Here is an 18,422-nt window from a genome sequence, read left to right on the forward strand (position 1 = left end):
AGCAGAGGCCGCAAAGCCCGCGCTTTTACGGTTCATGTTATTGTTTCATTGATTTTGGCTGAGCTGGCAGTAAAGTTACTTTCACTCTCATTAGCGTAACCGTTGTTAGCCAGCCGCACACGCTCTCGTTTTCACTGTATACTCCGTTAACAGGCAGCTTAAACTAGTCAACACACTTAATGTTTACAGTTGAGTGGATCCAACATGGACGAGCAGGACACTGCGGCGATCCTACACGGAGATGTCCTCAGTGACACAGCGGAGGAACCACAGCTCGACGTAAACAAAGAGGAGCCTGGTGTACCGTCCACCGACGTCGTACGACCGCCTGTTACATGCTCGCTGCCGGTGTCTGTGGAGCCGGTGTTGTTCCTGTCCATGTTCTCCCTGGCCCTGCAGGCACCTCTGTCGACCCAGTACCTGTGGGACCGCATAAGCGAAGACCTCGGCTACAACGGCTCCAAGAGGTCGGAGTGCGGCAACAGCTCAGCGCCCCCCGACCCGCTTCAGAAGGTAGTCCGGTCACCCTGAAATGTACTGCTGCTGCTGTCCACGTCTTTTCTGCGTGGGAAAAGCATTTGAATTACCCTTTAATTTAAAAACCATGTATGCCGTTACAAATAAAGGCTTTTCAACGTGAGTTTAATACATTGTGAAGTATTTTTATAACAGGAAAAGCACAAAAACATCTTTCATTAATATTACGTTACATGTTTATAACCTTAAAAATTCAATGTATTTTAACCCTTTTCTTCAGGCTCTATAATGGCGGAAAACTTAAAGGGGTTGTAGACACTATAACACTGTTGATTGATTTTATTAATGAAGCCATGCATAAAACAATATGCCCACCCCCAATAGGTTTAGACTAGTCCCAAGTAGCACCACAGCTTACAAGCACTAACGAAGTAACCTGACAAAGACCACGGAGAAATGTGTGATTTAGTCCACAGAAGGACTGTGGTACCCTGTTTACCCTCATTTTTTTTTGCTACTTGGAATATTTATGCAGGCTTTAAAAAAACATTTATACTTAATATCTTGTATATAAAAAAGCTGAAAAACTTCTCACTTAATTTATTATATTTATTTAATTTCGCTGCACACCATGGGTCAGGGAAACACGGCATTTCAATCCTGTGTATACCCGGGACATATTGCAGAATGGACAATAAATCTGACTTTGACTCTCATCTCATATCATGACTCACTAATCCAATATTCTGTTGAACAGCCAGCAAACCTGCAGCATTATTTATTATTCATCACAAGTGAGACACAAAGTAATGCTAACATGCTAGATTTACAGTTAAACTAACTGGTTCAGTAGGAGAGGCCATCCCACTTTGTTGATTTCTTCAGGTTACATAGTTACCCTTAACAAACAACAAAATGAAAACACTTATTGAAGAAACTGCATGCAAAGCAATCCTAAAAATAAGCCATTCCTGTATCATATTTTTTTTACCTGTTCTAACAAGTAAAGCACGCTCATATAGTTATAAGCATCACCAAAAGGGCCATTTTTTATCACGCAAGCCCTTTAAAGATATGCAAGACCTCCTGTCAAGTGCTTACAATTTGGAGAAAACAAAAGCAATGCACAAACTAATACACACATAAAGACATGCAGATGTGTTTTAAAGGCTTTTTTTTTCTAAGTAAATTGATCATCAGCACCTGAATGGCTGCATGTGTAGTCATTTAAGGAAAAAAGGAGTCGTAAGCCTTGAACCTACAAGCAGTTCAACAATGAGGAACAGCAGTCACATGCTGAAAATGGGAAAAAGGAATACAATCTACACGCTCTGCTAAAAAAGGTGAAGCAAAACTAGTGTTTGGGCAGATCAGACGCAATGATGTATGGGTCTAATTACGCTGGTGCACAGACAGAGTTACACCTGGGATGCAGCTAAGAAACAAAAAGTAGAAACACAGCATCTATTAAAAAATCTTCTCCACCTCTTCGCTGATCACTGAGATTGATTGTTGTTAAATGTGTCTTTTTCAGGAGGTGGAAACCTTGACAGCACACTGGAACCTGTACATCAGTCTGGGGGGCTTTTCTGTCGGGCTCTTGGTTGTGCCTCTCCTGGGCTCTTGGAGTGACCTCGCTGGTCGCAGACGAGTCCTCATCCTCCCTAACCTTGGCCTGGCCCTGCAGACGATCGTGTACCTTGTGGTGATGTATCTCAAGCTGCCCGTGGTCTACTTTCTAGTGGGACGGCTGCTTAGCGGCCTGTCGGGTGATTTTAATGCCGTCCTGGCAGGCTGCTTTGCCTATGTGGCAGATATCAGTGACAGGCGCTCTCGCACCTTCAGGGTGGCAATCCTAGAGGCGTGTCTGGGCCTGTCAGGGATGCTAGCCAGCATCATTGGAGGACAGTGGCGGCGGGCTCAAGGGTAAGGAATGTGTGTTAAAAGGTTTGTTCACACTGCTCTAATATATATCTAAATCAACCATATAAGCTTTACCTCTCTATTTCTGTGCTTTGTTTAGTTACATCAACCCGTTCTGGCTCGTGCTGGCCACCAACTTGGTGTCAGCTCTGTATGCCTTCCTCTTTGTCCGTGAGTCTGTGGTGCCAGACCCGAGTGCTAAGCTCCTCACTACTCGACACCATAAAGCTGTCTGGCACCTCTACTCATCAGGAGGCAGCAGCAGTGAGGCTGGAGGACAATTTCACAGATGCAAGCTGTGGCTTTACACGCTGTGCTTCTTTCTGGTGGTGACTGTTCACTTTGGCTCCAGAGAACTGTACGTGTTGTACGAGCTGAGCTCGCCTCTGTGCTGGGGCCCAGACTTTATTGGCTACGGATCAGCAGCTCACCACCTGGGCTACCTGAGCAGTCTGGCGGGGATAAAGATCATGCAGCGCTGCATGGAGGACTCCTGGGTGGCTCTTGTGGGTCTTGCCTCCAACATTGTTGGTCTGGTGGTCTTTTCTGTGGCTAACAGCACTCAGCTCATGTTTACAGGTGAGAGGTGTCGGAGCACATTCATAACCTCCAGATGGTTTATAAACCGATTGTAAAAAGTCAATCTGAATGTACTATGTGAGGAAAAATGTGAGGTAGGATAAATTAAGTGAAGATGACTTTTACTATTGTAGTACTTTACCATGATTAGGTGTTTTCTCTCTTCTATTATGTGTAATGGAATGCGGCCTCTGCCCAAGAAAAAGTTTTGTCTGTGTTAAGACTTACAATATATATTGGTGTCAATTTAATTTGGAGTTAAATGTCACTGCAGCATGGTGGCACAGTGGTTAGCACTGTTGCTTCACAGCAAGAAGTTCAACTTGGCTACCTGGCCGGGGGCTTTCTGTGTGGAGTTTGCAGTTTGCATGTTCTCCCCGTGTCTGTATGGGTACTCTCCGGTGCTCTGGCTTCCTCCCACAGTCCAAAGACATGCAGTTGGGTTAATTGGTGAATCTAAATTGCCCATAGGTGTGAATGGCTGTCTATCTCCCTATCTTAGGCTGGGAACCTGTCCAGGGTGCACCCTGCATGTCGCCCTATGTTAGTTGGGATAAGCTCCAGCCTCCCTTTAGACCTTTTCAAGGATAAGTGAATGGATGAATGTCTGCTTGTTACTTTGATTATCTTCCTGTATTTGTGCTTTTCAAATCCTTTTACCCCATGTTATTGTTATTTTTAAAGCAAATTTTAAACATAATGACACGTCAGTGAACAAAAGGCCACTGATTGTAGCCTTGTACTCAGGGTTGTCAGCCCTGAGTACAAGGCTACAATAAACTGTCTCTGATTGTAACCTCTAGAAATAATTAACACAGTTTATTCACCCGCTCTGGATTATTTCATGGATATTAAACAATTACACGCATATAAACATAAAAATCTGTTTTGGTTTTGGGTTTTTTTCTCCCCAGGTTATGGTCTGTGTTTGCTCTTCATGACATCGACACCTGTGCTGAGGTCCAAGCTGTCCAAGTTGGTGGAGCCGTCAGAGCAGGGTCAGCCCGTGATCGTGTACAAGTGTTACACATTTAAAACCAAAGTTGTGCGGATTGTGTGAGAGAGAGAGCTCAGTGTGTCAGCTGTGCAGTGGTGGAGCCAGTGAACTAATTAGATCAGCAGCACAGTTGAAGCACATGTTCCCTTGTCACGCGGGACAGCTTGTGCTCTGCAGGTTGTATGTGTAATTGTGTTACTGGGTGTGTGTGTGCTTTTTCTTAGGTGCCCTGTTTGCATCTGTTGCCTGTGTGGAGAGCTTGTGTTATCTGGTGGGCAGTGGCGTTTTCAACTCCCTCTACCCAGCAACCCTGCACTTCATGAAGGGATTCCCTTTCCTCTTTGCTGCTATCATCCTCTTCATCCCAGCTGGAATAATAGGGTGAGTCTGTTCATGCCTGTGTGACTGGCTTTAGTCTTATGGGCTGTAAACAACCAGACAAATGTCATTACTGACCATCTTCATGTCTGTATTTCTAGGACTCTGCAGTGTTTGGAACAAAGGAGAGACCAGAGAGATGCCACAGTGTCCTGACCTGCAGAGAGGTGGAGGGCAGGATCACAAAAGAGAGTGCAGGTTCATCCTGGTGTTAGTCTGAAAGGTGAGCAGAGGCATCCGTTGTGTCTGCAGTTTTATTCGCTCACCCAGGGATGGGATATTTCCATCTTGTTACACCAGAAAGAATAAGTAAGCGATGAAGAAACGACATCCTGACTGACAGTTCTGCCAAACCCAAAAATGTGTCTTTATAATTAAAATTTGATGTAATTTTTTAATATCATGAGCTATTGTAGAGCACCGGAGATCATGACACTGCAGTGTCGTCACAGATTCTATGTAACGCGTCAACAAAAACAAAGAAGTTATTTTGTAAATTGCTGCTTTCTGATTTTGTCCAAGTGCTCACTAATACAAATATCTGATCAGCTGATCACATGGCGGTACCTCGTGCATAATAAGTGGAACCTTGAAGCGGATGTGCTACAGCAGCAGAAGACCACACACACTCCTGTTAACTAACTCCTGTTAGTTAAAACCGTGAATGTATGTAATTGTTGTATATCTCCAGGTGTCACTGATTTAAGCCATATGTAGAATCAATCAGGAATGTTTTCCATTGTATGAATGTTAATCATTTTTATCTAAATGACTGCTTCTGCATTACACGCTGATCTGTGAAGTAATGCAGAAGCCGTGCACACAGTGTCACGTCCTAGTTGCACAATGAACGAACAGGAGCTGTCAAATCAGCTTTAAATGCACAAAGGGAAGTTACTTGGCTGAGTGAAGTTTCCACTGACCTACCATTAACTGATTAGCAAGATTCGCGTGATCATGTGACCAAAGCCATCCTTAGAAAACATACAGTGTGCTACAACTGTCTGAGAAACCTGTCTGTTCTTCTATAATTTCCAATATTTAGCAATCTGAATACATTTTAGAGTACATTTTTTAAGTGATAAAATAAGTGATGTTTGTGTTTTAACTTTTAACATTTTATGTTTTTTCTAAAATTACAAAATGCAATTAAATTATGGTTTTGCACTTCCAGTTCTGTCAACAGAGTGATCTGTTATAATATAAAGTGTGATAATTTAATGATTTCAAACCCCAAAAATCTTGTTAATCGAGTTACACAATTTTATTTAATAAACTTGATTAACACATCTGGATGACTGCTTTTATTGGTTTTTACAGGTGTACATTTATGCTTCATGAATACAGGACAGGTGTGTCAGATTGCTGTGTTTAATTATTTATTTATTTTCTGAACAAGGATACACTTTGGGGCAGTACAGTGGTGTGGTGGTTAGCACTGTTGCCTCACAGCAAGATTGTCCTGGGTTTGAATCCACCGGCTGTTTGGGGCCTCTCTGTTCTCCAATGTCTGTGGGGATTCCCTCCGGTACTATAGCTTCCTCCCACAGTCCAAAGGCACGCATGGGGTTAGGTTAATGGGTCATTCTAAACTGGCTGTAGGTATGATCATCTGTCTCTGTGTGTCAGACCTGCGATAGCCTGGCCACCTGTCCAGGGTGTACCTCTCACCCTGTGACAGCTGGGTGAAACAGCCCACCCACTCCCAAAACCCTGACTGGATAAGCAGAAGATGGATGGATGATACATTTTCAGTTCAAAAGCAGACATATAACTATTGGACAGACTGTGGTGAAGTAAGTCTTATGTCAGCAGTAATAATGGATTACACAGTGTGGTAATTCACAATTACACCGTAAAACAGAACAGATATTGAGGTACTTTTTACCCACTTTTATTACAGAACAGTATGTTTAACGCTACATGGAGTTATTCCCGCTACACATATTTCACTTGTTTATGGTTAAATTTGGGGCTTAGATTAAACTCACAGTAGTCACTCATCCTAAACAAATCATCAAGTCTGCCGAGGAAGATTTCTTCTATCACAACACAAACATGAAAACGGGAGAAATGTTGGTAAAGTCAGAGACCTGCTTTGGTCCATTTGATGTACACAGGTTAAAAAAAACGACGACTGCATATAGAGGAGCTTTGATGAACACTGATGTGTTAGCAGTGATAATGTTGCTGGGTGTCCATGTCAGCTGGTCTATCACAGTTATTTTCCTGAGATACAGAAGGCGCTTACTGTACCTGATTACACATATACAGCACTGACTAACATTAAAGGCTTAGAGTTTTTATATACAATCCCCTTATCAGTTCTATTTATTGTTAATAATTAAGTGTGTGCATATCAGGTATTCCGGTCAGCAAGTAATCTAAACATCCGGATTCATTTCACATGCATTAGGTCAGAGCAGGGAAAGCTGCCAGACTATTCACTGTAGGTTATGTGGAATTTTGGCATCATGGATAGTTATTATAGCTGAAATCGGACTGTGTTTATCTCAGTTTATTTCTTCTGCTCTTTGGAGCCGTCTGAGCGGTCGACTTGGTCTTGGGGTCCTTTCAGAAAGCGCAGGATCTTCTCGATCGTAGCCTCCTGATATTCGTGGGACCACCTATGTGAAGAGACGTCAGCAGGCATTAGATGATGTCGATTCAGGGAAAACAGTTCCCTCTAATTGGAATTTTTACACATCTGCACTAAAGTGACTGAAATATTAATGAGAGAAATATGAGTGCTATTGGGAGATTGTAATAAATGCAGTACAAATGGAACAAACAGCTGTGGTTTAGACCTGGTGGGAAAACAGTTTCCCCGCACATCACAACAGGACTGTGTCCACTGTCCAATCGGAGCACAGTATGCAGGGACTCACTTGATGCCGTTGAAGTTGAGAATGGCTCTCATGTCTTCTGGCAGGGACATGGGGTCAGGCCATGCAAAGTTATCTGTGACAGGAACTATGTTCTTCTTACCAGCCAGGGCCGTGACGATCTCCTGCAAGATGAAACAAATGAATTGGAGATAATCTATCTGAATTTCACTCCCCAATGGCAGCAGCTTCCCTCATAAGGGTAAAACTGCCTACCACAACACAAACACTGCTCAGGAACAGTGTGAGCAACACGGCAAAGAGCCCGACACAAGAATCATGCGTTCTCATAATAACATACATCCTAACCATGTTATTATGAACCTCTATGTACGCTTGGTTAACCTCTAACCAAGGATAGGATGTCCTAGAGCAAGTCCAACCCCACAAATCACAGGGAGCAGACACCACAGGACCCCTCCAAGGGTCCCATGTCCTGTTGAATCAGAGGTATTTAATGGCATAATATTAGGCAGAGTGGGATTTCCGTTAATTCAGTTTTTAGTCATGATATTTTATTAAAACCCGCCATCATGAATTTAAGTGGGTGTAAATGGAACTATAAACCTATTCATGAGTTTTAAGAGAGTTGTGTTCCACTGAAAATACAAAAACACTCCAAAAATGACTCCACAGAACAAACTTTAAATGCAAGCTCACAAATCTGATCTGATGTAATCCAATTGCCTCATGAACAGAACTACTGTGGAACATCTCGAGAAGAGTTCGAGGTGCAGTGATCTGACATTTTTCAGCAGAAATTAGACATAATTAGCCCTGACATTTCAACCATCGTGTGCAGGAAATGGAAAACTGACCTTATGCACCCAGTCCTTCATGGCTGTGTCTCCCATACACTTGTCGAGTGCACTGGCAGACAGGACCAGGATGAAGTTACGTGCTCTCTGCACACTCTGAATGAGTTTGTCCTCAAATTTACCAGCCTCCAGCTTCTCCACATCTATGAAGACGCTGTATCCTCGAACCTGCAGGTGCACCTTCAATAGGCTGGGAGCAAAACAAGATGAGCAGGATTTAATTTTAACCTTATCTGATCTCACTCTTCATCCTAAATGACCTTCTGCACAAAATCTTCTCCAGTTCTAACCTGGCCAGCTGTGAGCCCGTGGTTCGTCTGTAGCTGATGAAGACGTCAGGCCCTGAAGGCTGTGCATCGGTGTGGCTCAGTTTTAAGGGCCCACGGCTGGCAGACAGTATCTTTGCTCTGTGGACGCCGTTCTCAATGTGGCAGTCGTGCTGGAGCTGCTTATCGGTCAGGCTCTGGATGTTGTGACGGTCCACGCCTGACTGGACTAGGCCGTAGGTGTACTGACGAAAACGGGGGTCCACCTCGCTTAACCAGTCGGCCATGTTGTTGGGGTCACATGTGGAGTAATTGGCGTAAGTCTTCAGCACACGCAAGTCTCTCAAAAACCTGGATGATCAGACAAATTAGAGGGTTTGTTTTTTTTCAAGACAAATAAACGCGGGTTCAAATATTATTCACCACTTGCCTCTTGCGAGTAAGGTTGGTAGTCATGCTCAAATCACAGCTCAAATCTTCATCTGTGATGTTCAGAAGAAGGTCTCCATCCACCTGGAGTTCCTACGTAATAACATCACCAAACACATCAGGCCAGTTTAGTCTGATTTTATTTATAAAGCATGTTTACAACAACAAAGTCGGCCAGCACACTGTACGTGAAAATGAGGGTTACACAACATAATAAAAGATACACCACACGCACACACCATTGCCCACACACCTCAATAAGTATATCTGAAGAATCACAAATATACTAGAGGCAATAAAGTACCTAAATACCTACAATTTTCACTCTAGGATAAAAGCCAAGAAATGAAAATGAGTTTTAAGCCTTACTTTAAAAATGTACAAGGTGGGGGGCAGTCTAATTGGCAGTCCAATGATATTCTTCGGTGCAAAAGGCAAAACTGACCCTAAAAACGTTCTCTCCACTAAACCACTCCTAAGACCCAAACCACATCCATGTCAGTTCAGCTGTTAAACTGAGCTGTGAGATGAACGTGTGGATAGATATTTCATCTTTCTGTAGGAATAATGTGTCGCTCACCTGAAAACGATCACAGCAAGCGCTGAAGCCGATCTGCTGCAGCCACGTCTGCACCTCACAGGTTTTCCAGTTGGGCACGCTTGACAGGATTCGTTTCGGTACTTCCTCTCCCATCATGCTCAGCGCCCGCTTAGCGAGGGCACAGACTGTGGCATTGCTGGAGTACATGACGATTCTTTTGAGGCTCTGCACAGCACCAATCTCTTGAAATATCTGAAAAGGAAGGAGAAATTGGGGATCAGCCACAATATATTTCAATTTTAAGTGAAATAGCCACCTGCCACAACAACAAGGCTTAAAAGGATCAGTCAACGCTAAAACATACATCTCTTCATAAAATAAAGGCAAATAATTAACGTGAGAATTTTCTCAAATTTTACTTTCCAATTAAGGTGAGGTTGTTTTGAACTGTTATCCAACTTATACCTGTCGACTCATGCTAAATACAAGGAGTCATGCTAAATAAAGCTCAGTTATTCAGCTTTTCTTAAGTACTGCTAAATGGTGATTTCAATCAGTAATGTTTCTTAACAACATTAAAATTGCATAAGACCCTGAAGCACACTGAATTTGTTTGCAGGTTTTGCCTCTGTAGGAGGAAGATGAGGCTACTCTTGTCCAGGCTGAACTGAAGAAGCAGCAGAGCCCTTCTTGTGGAAAAACCTAAACTGCTTTCTCTGCTTTTTCAGGCACACTTCCTGCAGATCTTTGTTCTGTTTTATGAGGTCTGTCTTCTCTCTGAAAAGTTCTTCATGCTGCACTTACACCTTCTTACACCTTCTCTCCAGTTCTTCTAAGGTTTCCTGCTTTTGTTCACGTTTTTCTCGCAGTTCTTTGTTTTCCTCTTCCACGTCCTTTTTTGTTCTTTTTTTAATGGATTGTTTGTAAGGCCTCATGTCTCTGCTGTAGTTCTTGAAGTAAAGACTTCATGTCTTTCTGAGATTTGTCCTCCTCAAACATTACACGCAAATCTTCATTGTTTTTCTCCGATACTTGAAGCTTGCACACGATTTGTTGGTATACTGCTTCCTTTTGTTCCTTCTCGTTCAGCAATGGTGCATTTCTTCTCAGTGCTTTGTCTATCTTTCTCTGTGGCTTGGAGCTTGGATTGCATCTCTTCATGTGCTGCTTCCATAAAAGCTCCTTCTGCTCCTTCTCAGAACTTCGTCGAACATCACTTCAGGCCTTTTCTCCATGTCTTGGAACTTGCATTTTCTCTGCTCTTCATTTTCTTTCAACATTTCTGTAATTTGTTGCATTTTTCCTCTTTCATTTGTTTAATCCTGATCTTCAGGTCTTGTTTCTTCTTGCATAAATGTTCTAAAGCTTTTCTGAGGGCTATAAATACACCCAGGTGAGCAGTGCTGGGATCTTCCCTTTGGCTTGAGTGGTGCTGTGTCTGAGACATTTTGGGACCTTGATACAATAACTCTGTAGAGGATTTAGATGTTAGTAATATTTGTTAAGTAATGTTTTAATGAATATGTTGAATTGTTAATTTATTTTATTAATTTATAATCAGTTTTGATTCAAATATCTATAAAATCCATGCACTTCATTAATCTAAAAAATAAATACTATGTGTCAGCCACTGGAAGTATTATTTATTATTTTATGCATCTGATGTCTTTCCAACTCATTAAATAAGAGAGACAGTTTTACCTTTGTGTTGCGCTGACGGGACTTGATGCTGGCCTCAACACACAGGTAAAAGGCTGCAATGCACTTTCCCTCCACTCTCGTGCCATCCAGTAACGGCAAAAGTTGCTGCAGGTCAGATGCGGTCCTTCCCTGCATGCTGTCTGCACTGTCCAGTAAACTGCGGGCAAAGTCCTCTGGATCCAGAGATGCGATGAATGGCTCCACTAGCTCCAAGGTCCCTGATTTCACCACCTCTTTCTCAATTTCTCTGTTTGCAGCTAACACAGTTACAGCCAAGCAGGCATAGAAACGAATGAGTTCATCCTCTTTGGAAAAGGCCAGTGGGAAGAGCCACTCAGCTGCCCGTTTCTCGATCATCCAGCGCTGGCAGCAGTGGCCTCCATACATCGCACAGTTAGCCAGTGCCACGGCACAGTGACGCAGAACAGTGGGGTCCGTACCTCGGCACCAGAAGAGGAGGGTGTCCAGGGCGCCGTTGGTGATGAGGTGGATAGACGTCTCCTCGGTGTGTTTGAACATGTGCTCGAGGATGCCCGAGACGCTCCGAGCCAGCTGAGCATCTTCCTGCTGACGAGTCAGGTTGAGGATGACCCCCAGACCTATGCGAGCCACGTAATCCCTGTAGACAAATTTGGAAGATGGTAACAAACACTAAATACAGACTTCATACGGTCTGGGAGACTGAGTGACAGCACTTCAGCAGCCAAGAAATTGAAGTTCATACCCACCATCCCACATTCTTTATCACTAATTAACAGAAAAATTGATCAGAGTTTATTTACACAGCTAACACCCATATTTGACAACTGTTAGAATTTATATTATGGCATGAACCAATCGGTTAACTAAAGAGAAACGACAGTCTCTCATTGTTTAAAGAACTGAATGTCAGCCAGTCTGAAAAATTGCTAAAATTTTGAATGTGTCCCAAAGTACAGTCGCAAAAACCATCAAGCACTACAACGAAACTGGCTCACATGAAGGAAAGGAAGAACAAGAGTCACCTCTGCTGCTGAGGATAAATTCATCATCATCGCCAGCCTCAAAAAGTTAACAGCACCTCAGATTAGAGTCCAGATAAATTCCAGACAGAGTTCCAGTAGCAGACACATCTCTACATCAACTGTTCCGCCAGAAATCAGGCCTTTTCGATCAAATAGCTGCTAAGAAACCACTACTAAGGAAAGCAACAAGCAGAAGAGATTTGTTTGAGGCAAGAAACACAATGAATGGACAATAGACCAGGGGAAATCTGTGCTTTGATATGATGAGTCCAAATTTTGAGATTTTTGGTTCCACCTGCCATGTCTCTGTGCGGCACAGAAAAGGTGAACAGATGGTTTCTACATGCGTGGTTCAAACCATGGAGCAAGGAGGAGGAGGTGTGATGGCGTGGGGGTGCTTTGCTGGTGACACTGTTGGGGATTCGAACCAGCATGGCTTCCACAGCATCCTGTAGTGACATGCCATTCAATCCGGTTTGCATTTAGTTGGACCAATGACCTCAAACACACCTCCAAGCTGTGTAAGGGCTATTTGACCAAGAAGGAGAGTGATGGCCTGGCCTCCACAGTCACCTGACCTAAACCCAATCGAGATGGTTTGGGATGAGATGGACTAGCAAAAGGGATGAGACAGAAGGCAAAAGTGCCAACAAATCCTCCGCATCTCTGGGAACTCCTTCACAACTGTTGGAAAATCATTTCAGGTGACTACCTCATGAAGCTCATCAATAGAGTGCCAAGAGTGTGCAAAGCAGTAATCAAAGCAAAGGGTGGCTATTTTGAAGAATCTAGACTATAAAGCATGATTTCAGTTATTTTACACTTTTTTGTTTACTACATAGTTCCATATGTGTTCATTCATTCATTGTTTTGATTCCTTCAGTGAGAATCTACAATGTAAATAGTCATGAAAACAAAGAAAAAACAATAAAATGAGAAGTTGTGTCCAAACTTTTGACTGGTAGTGTACGTCAGTGTGAATTCAGTCTATTATAGCTTTTGACGTCTGTTTAAGTAAAATTTGTTGTTTCAAACTGCAACATTACATGTTATTTCTGTGACAGGTGTACATAAGAAACGCTGCATGGTTTTAAAAGTATTCAGCAGACAGATCTCAGTACATGCAGGTAGAAGGGAATCACTTACAACTTGGTTAATGCAACTAAAAGTGTGCCCTGGGGTTCAGTTGAAAGAACCCTTTCACTGTAATGATGATAACAAGGTGGATGGACTGCTCTGCACATACTCTGACCCAGCCTCTCCTTCAGCTGCAATCAGCTGCTAGTACATTACAGCACAACATGTTTGAAATCCTGACGACACCGAACTGATGATCTTCTCAAATGCAAACTCAAAACCACTGAACCGTATCACTGCAGTCCTGGGCTGTGAATCAGTATCTCAGTATAAGTGCTTAAGAATTATAATAGATGACTCACTCTCTTTTACACCTCACTTTCAGCAGCTGTCTGTATATTGAGGCAACAAAGAGACTTGTTGCTCCCTCGTCATATTAGAGTTGTTATATGCATTTGTATAATGCCTGCAAGGAAGTTCCTTCAACTAAAACTTCATACGATTCCAGGTGAATATAACTGATCAGTTACTTCAGGCTGTAGAAACAGAGCAGAGGTGTCTGGCACAGCTTCATCTACTTTCGAACTGCATGGAGACGCTCCAGCAACACTTGTACTATAAAAATGAACTTTATCGCTTGACTGACGCGTTTCGGCTTGTAGTCTTCATCTGGATCTGGAGAGTAATCATCTGGATCGTGGATGCCAAGCAGTAAAGTTGTTCTTTATGCTACAAGTGTTGAGCTTCACCTTCTTCATGCTGCAAATATTTGACCACCCCTGTGTTCTGGCCCCAGACGCTGACGTTTAAATTGATGACTTGGAAATGTACTACACTTATTTTGTGTATTTTTGCTGAGCACTCATTTCTGAAACTGTACTGCTGCCAGTCTTGGCCAGCTTGCTTGTGGAAAGGAGAGTAATAATCTCAAGAGTCACATTAACCCCATTAAATAAAGGTTCAGTAAATAAAGATCACATTTTATAATCATTTACTAAGTGATTACTAGAATACTCAGACAAATATGGAGACACACAAACACAAATACTGCACTACCCGCAGCAGTGTTTAAACTTTATGTCTAAGTACAAGAACAGACTGCAATGTAGTACAGTCTACTGCGGTCCTGCACCGCATCACACCGTTACACCATACCTGTTCTCTGAGATCAGTATCTGCTCCAGCAGTTTTGCAGACTCGTAAGTTATCTCCACAGCAGGCGACTGCTGGAGCTGAAGCAGCAGCTCCAGGCCTCCATGCAGCCGGATCCTGTTGCAGATCTCCTCGGCCACTTGACGACCCACGGTAGGTAAAACCCAGGCCTCCTCCACCAGCTGGAAGATCTCCGCGATAGCTCTGCGGGTCTCATCTGAATTCGATGTTTCCCTGGATGACTTCAGCCTACTGATGGCGGAGCGCAGGGCGGGAAGTGACGTGTCCAAAACCGCCTGGACGTCGGCATTGATCCCCGGAGAGATGGCCCTGGGGTCGCATGCGGAGCCGCTCCTCCCTCTCTGCAGCCGGCTGACGTAATCCGGGACTGTGAGCCGGTCAGAGCTGAACATGATGTAGAAATGTCGGTAGAGCCTCCACAAGAAGAGCGTCAGGGAGAAAAGCATCTACCGGCACAAACAATGTGATCGATCTGGATGCGCACTGCTAGAAGCAGCACTGCTGTGTTCACTTAAGGCCTGTGATCCGTGTTCAGCCTACTGGCCGCCCTGTAAACAAAGCCAACTCCTGCAGAAAAAGCAAGGCCTCGGTTATTAATCAAAAGTGACACCTTTCACCAAATCGCACATCACCTCTCTCTGGGTGTCATACGCGCCAGTAAGCCATTAAAGACGTCTGAGCAGATCTTGAGCAGATCAGCGGGTATTTACGCTTCACAGTTGCTGCTTTGTCTCTCTCAGTAGATGTGTTAGTGGGCACAATTTGTAGAAGTGTCCTTAAAGCGCACAAGACCTCGAACCGAAACGCTGGGAGGCACGGCCTGCTCGTTTTGCTAAGAAGAATAACAATAAACTATTGTTGCCTGTATTCTCGCTCGCATTCATTCACTGAGGCTTGGCTAACAAAGGAGACTTTTAGTTCTCATAGTTTCCCTTCCAACGCATCCAGCGCGCTGCCGCGGATTGTTTTCTCCAAAAATATCAAAAGTAACGCTCGTACCCTGCGGAAGTTCCTCGCCTGACATCCTTTGGTCAGCATCCGCAGGCTGCCTGCATCTTCAAGGTTTCGCACCGCCCACCGGCGCCGGATATGTTATCAGTGATGTACAGTGAAAGAAGCAGCACCGCTCCTCATCATCTCTCAACTCCCTGCATCACAGCCGGTCAGAGCATGCGTATAGTGGCAAGGGCGTTTGTAAACACTGCAGGCCCTCTGTAGATATAGAGGGCCAGGAGTGGCGAAATGAATGAATTAAATACGCCATTAAATAATTAATTAAATATGTCGATAATTAATTGAAATTTGAAGTAATTAATTAAAGAAATATTTAAATAATTAATAAAATGCCCATTCATTTCATTTAAAACATTAAATACATACTTTTTATTTATTTCAAATTTTATTTAATTAATGACACATTAATTAACAATTGCTTAATTGTATATTTGATTAATTAATTTTTGACAAATTTGATGAATTATTTATTTATTTCTTATTTTAATTAATTATTGAACCGTTTAATTAATTACTTAATGATGTATTTATTTAATTCATTTTGGCAGTCCTGACCCTGTGGCTGTCTTGATGAATTCGTTTTACCTGTCAGCCTCACCCATCAAACTCAGGGGGCGGGGTTAACGCTGTTCAAGTCAAAGCCATTGCTTTGGCCTGGTGGCCATTCTTTTGGGCATTTCTCCACACCAACAACCAGCATGTGGAAACTAACTAAACTGTACTTTGAAATACCCTGTTTTTGTCTCACCAAATGCACTGTTATTTATTTTTTTTAGCCGAGAATGTAGTGGTTTAATCTTCAGATATCTGGTCGGTTTGTCATGATAGAGCCTTTTTGCAAAAGTTCTTCGATGATTTCGGAGATGTCTGCCCAGCCCAGACTCACAGCAAAGCATGTGATAGACCTGTTCCCTCTCATAAGCGCTTGAGCTGTTATACCACCGACAAAGCTCAGGTCCTGGTACACAACTGTCATAACCCAGAGTTTCCTAGCTGACATGAAAGTGTTGGCATCAAACTAACCTAACGGTCATCTATGAATCCAATTCACAGGTCATATCAATATTCTTTTACAGAAAATTATCCTCATTACTATCAACTATTCCAGAGACTCGAAAATCTAAAGCATAAAGAATTTAAAAATATACCAGTCTGAGACCACACTGTTGTAAAAGAGATGGCTTTAATTTGTCGCAGATCAGATTCATGATGTGTGTTCTGTGGTATCTGCATTTCTATTAGCGTAAGACTTGCTAATTAAGACTGCTAATTAGCAGCAGATTAGAATCAAGTATAATAACATTTATAGGCTACATTTAATAAATCACCAAATTAATACCTGCATGCTCCCGTGACAATGCCAGGTACCATGCTAATTTACAACACATTCCTCCATCATTCCCCCGTTTAAAACACTTAAATCGTGCTGTAAATAAAAGACTGAGTGAAAACGTGGCGCTTCCAGATGACTTTAAAAAGAAATGATCAATCGGTTTGAGTCTGTATTCTCTTAGCAGCAGACTCGCTGCTGTTTAAAGGTTTGAGAGTAAAGATTAGATATAAAAACAAACGTCAAACACAGACTCAGTCCACGTATACATTTGATATTAGGTCAGCAATTACAGTGTCTGTGTCCTGTTTTAAGATCTTATATGTAAAAGTTGTCTGACCTGCGTCGAGCCAGCCGCTCAGAGTCCGTGGTTACCATGGTTACTTGCATACGCTCCTGTGAATTAAACAGCCGGCACTGCGGTAACTAACCGGTGATATGAGTGTTTATGTCTTTCATTGCAAAAGAACCGACTGACTTGGTTAACTGATGTGTACTTGGATAAATTATAGTTTAGAAATATCACATAGATTATGGTTATGGATAACGCCCACGTGGCCACCTGTGGCCTCGGAAATTTGAATTCGTGTACACCACTATACTGAAATAAACAGCCTATTACTGAAATACACGTGCAATATAATAAACTGTGATATAAATGTGGAGGTGCTGTTAACATGTTTAGTTATAAAACACACCTCCTTGCCTTTAGTCTCATTCATGAGCATTATTAATTGTCTTCTAACATCCAGAAGTCTGTGACGTGTTTTATAGTTTCTAACAAGCTTTTGACAATTAAAGGTAATATTTCAGTTCAATTGAATTTTATTTATTTAGCACCGAATCTCAGCAACAGTATTGTAAGGTAAGGGCTACAATAATACAGAGAAACCCAAACAATCAGACAACCCCTTATGAACAAGAACTTTGGAGAAGGAAAAACTCCCTTTAAAGAGGAAGAAACCTCCGGCAGAACCAGGGTCAAGAAGGGGCAAACATCTGCTATGACCAGCTGGGGGTGAAGGGAGGAAGACAAGACAAAAGACACACTGTGAATGAGAGCCAGAGATTAATAATAGCTAATAACCAAATGCAGAGTGGTGTATAAAAGTGTTAAAATGATATGTGTATGTGGCGGAGGTGTGGTCCCGGGCGCGGCTGCAGGGGAGGAGTGGTGCAGTGGGCTCAACGGGGCGGTGCTGGAAATGCCGGTGAGAACAGCTGATGGCGATTTGGACTGATAATGGTTTCCTTCCCTTTTTATAGTGAGACGGAGAGGAGCTGAGGGAGAGGGAAATCAGCTGGGACCGACAGCTGTCAGACTGTGTTCATATCATAACCTGGGAAAACTATAAATAAATGTGGAAGCTGGTGATAAAGACCTGTGTGTGTGTGTACCTGTGTATAGTGCATTTCACAGTGTACAATAGTTGCTTACAGTGAAAATATCTCTAATTAATATATTGCTGTTCATAATTTAATGCCAAAAATTCCTATTTAGCAAGAGACCAGATTATTGATACATTTTTCATTTTTTTAAAAAGTTACAAGGAATCCCTGAAAGATGCTTTTCACCATTTTTTCATCAGAAAAGGCCTTTAAAGTTATTATCAGCCAGAGTAGAATATCTGTCTTTAGAATATTTAGAGTCAATGTTGATTTCAATAATTGAAATCTGTAAAAATGACCACAAACTACTTAAAATGTACAAACATCTTTGGTCAGAGGTCAAACAGTAATCCACACACCCACCCCATTGATCTTTTCCCCCTCTCAGTCTGTGTTTATTTGTCCGAGTAGACAGAAGTCTGCAAATAAGGTTCAAGTGAA

General features: G+C 42.5%; 2 protein-coding genes across 4 annotated transcripts; one reads left to right on the forward strand and one right to left on the reverse strand.

The window, feature by feature from the left end:
* The first annotated feature begins 8 nt into the window (after nucleotides 1-8).
* slc46a1 (solute carrier family 46 member 1) lies at nucleotides 9-5,643 on the forward strand. Its single transcript, XM_086261456.1, has 6 exons — nucleotides 9-513; nucleotides 2,012-2,403; nucleotides 2,501-2,979; nucleotides 3,894-3,977; nucleotides 4,201-4,357; nucleotides 4,456-5,643. Exons 1-6 carry the CDS (start codon nucleotides 205-207, stop codon nucleotides 4,508-4,510), a joined length of 1,476 nt encoding a protein of 491 aa, XP_086117582.1. The 5' UTR covers nucleotides 9-204; the 3' UTR covers nucleotides 4,511-5,643.
* A 1,214-nt stretch (nucleotides 5,644-6,857) lies between these two features.
* sarm1 (sterile alpha and TIR motif containing 1) lies at nucleotides 6,858-17,051 on the reverse strand. Of its 3 annotated transcripts, none has more exons than XM_086261452.1 (9): nucleotides 16,933-17,051; nucleotides 14,231-14,815; nucleotides 10,995-11,613; nucleotides 9,333-9,545; nucleotides 8,754-8,845; nucleotides 8,348-8,674; nucleotides 8,058-8,247; nucleotides 7,243-7,364; nucleotides 6,858-6,981 (listed from the first exon to the last, which is right to left on the reverse strand). In XM_086261452.1, the coding sequence occupies exons 2-9, from the start codon at nucleotides 14,692-14,694 to the stop codon at nucleotides 6,873-6,875; spliced, it is 2,136 nt and encodes a 711-aa protein (XP_086117578.1). In that variant the 5' UTR covers nucleotides 14,695-14,815; nucleotides 16,933-17,051; the 3' UTR covers nucleotides 6,858-6,872. The 3 variants fall into 3 exon arrangements, with proteins under 3 accessions (XP_086117578.1, XP_086117581.1, XP_086117579.1); XM_086261455.1 differs by lacking the exon at nucleotides 16,933-17,051 and adding an exon at nucleotides 16,602-16,726; XM_086261453.1 differs by lacking the exon at nucleotides 16,933-17,051 and adding an exon at nucleotides 15,248-15,397.
* Nucleotides 17,052-18,422: the final 1,371 nt, after the last annotated feature.

The sequence above is a fragment of the Aulonocara sp. 'chitande type north' Nkhata Bay genome, linkage group LG14 (genome assembly GCF_057382095.1).
Source record: "Aulonocara sp. 'chitande type north' Nkhata Bay isolate Kocher_YH1m ecotype deep benthic linkage group LG14, A_spYH_male_GT1.1, whole genome shotgun sequence".
In the NCBI taxonomy this organism is placed as follows: domain Eukaryota; kingdom Metazoa; phylum Chordata; class Actinopteri; order Cichliformes; family Cichlidae; genus Aulonocara; species Aulonocara sp. 'chitande type north' Nkhata Bay.

What these genes read in the sequence shown, in the direction of transcription:
- slc46a1 (XM_086261456.1), top strand. Translation starts at nt 205, where the DNA reads ATGGACGAGCAGGACACTGCGGCGATCCTACACGGAGATGTCCTCAGT. An exon ending in CAGTGGCGGCGGGCTCAAGG is followed by an intron (nt 2,404 to 2,500) that starts GTAAGGAATGTG and finishes TGCTTTGTTTAG; the next exon opens with TTACATCAACCCGTTCTGGC. An exon ending in ATCCCAGCTGGAATAATAGG is followed by an intron (nt 4,358 to 4,455) that starts GTGAGTCTGTTC and finishes CTGTATTTCTAG; the next exon opens with GACTCTGCAGTGTTTGGAAC.
- sarm1 (XM_086261452.1), bottom strand. Translation starts at nt 14,694, where the DNA reads ATGCTTTTCTCCCTGACGCTCTTCTTGTGGAGGCTCTACCGACATTTC. An exon ending in ATACTGATCTCAGAGAACAG is followed by an intron (nt 11,614 to 14,230) that starts GTATGGTGTAAC and finishes ATTTGTCTACAG; the next exon opens with GGATTACGTGGCTCGCATAG. An exon ending in CCCGTCAGCGCAACACAAAG is followed by an intron (nt 9,546 to 10,994) that starts GTAAAACTGTCT and finishes CTTCCTTTTCAG; the next exon opens with ATATTTCAAGAGATTGGTGC.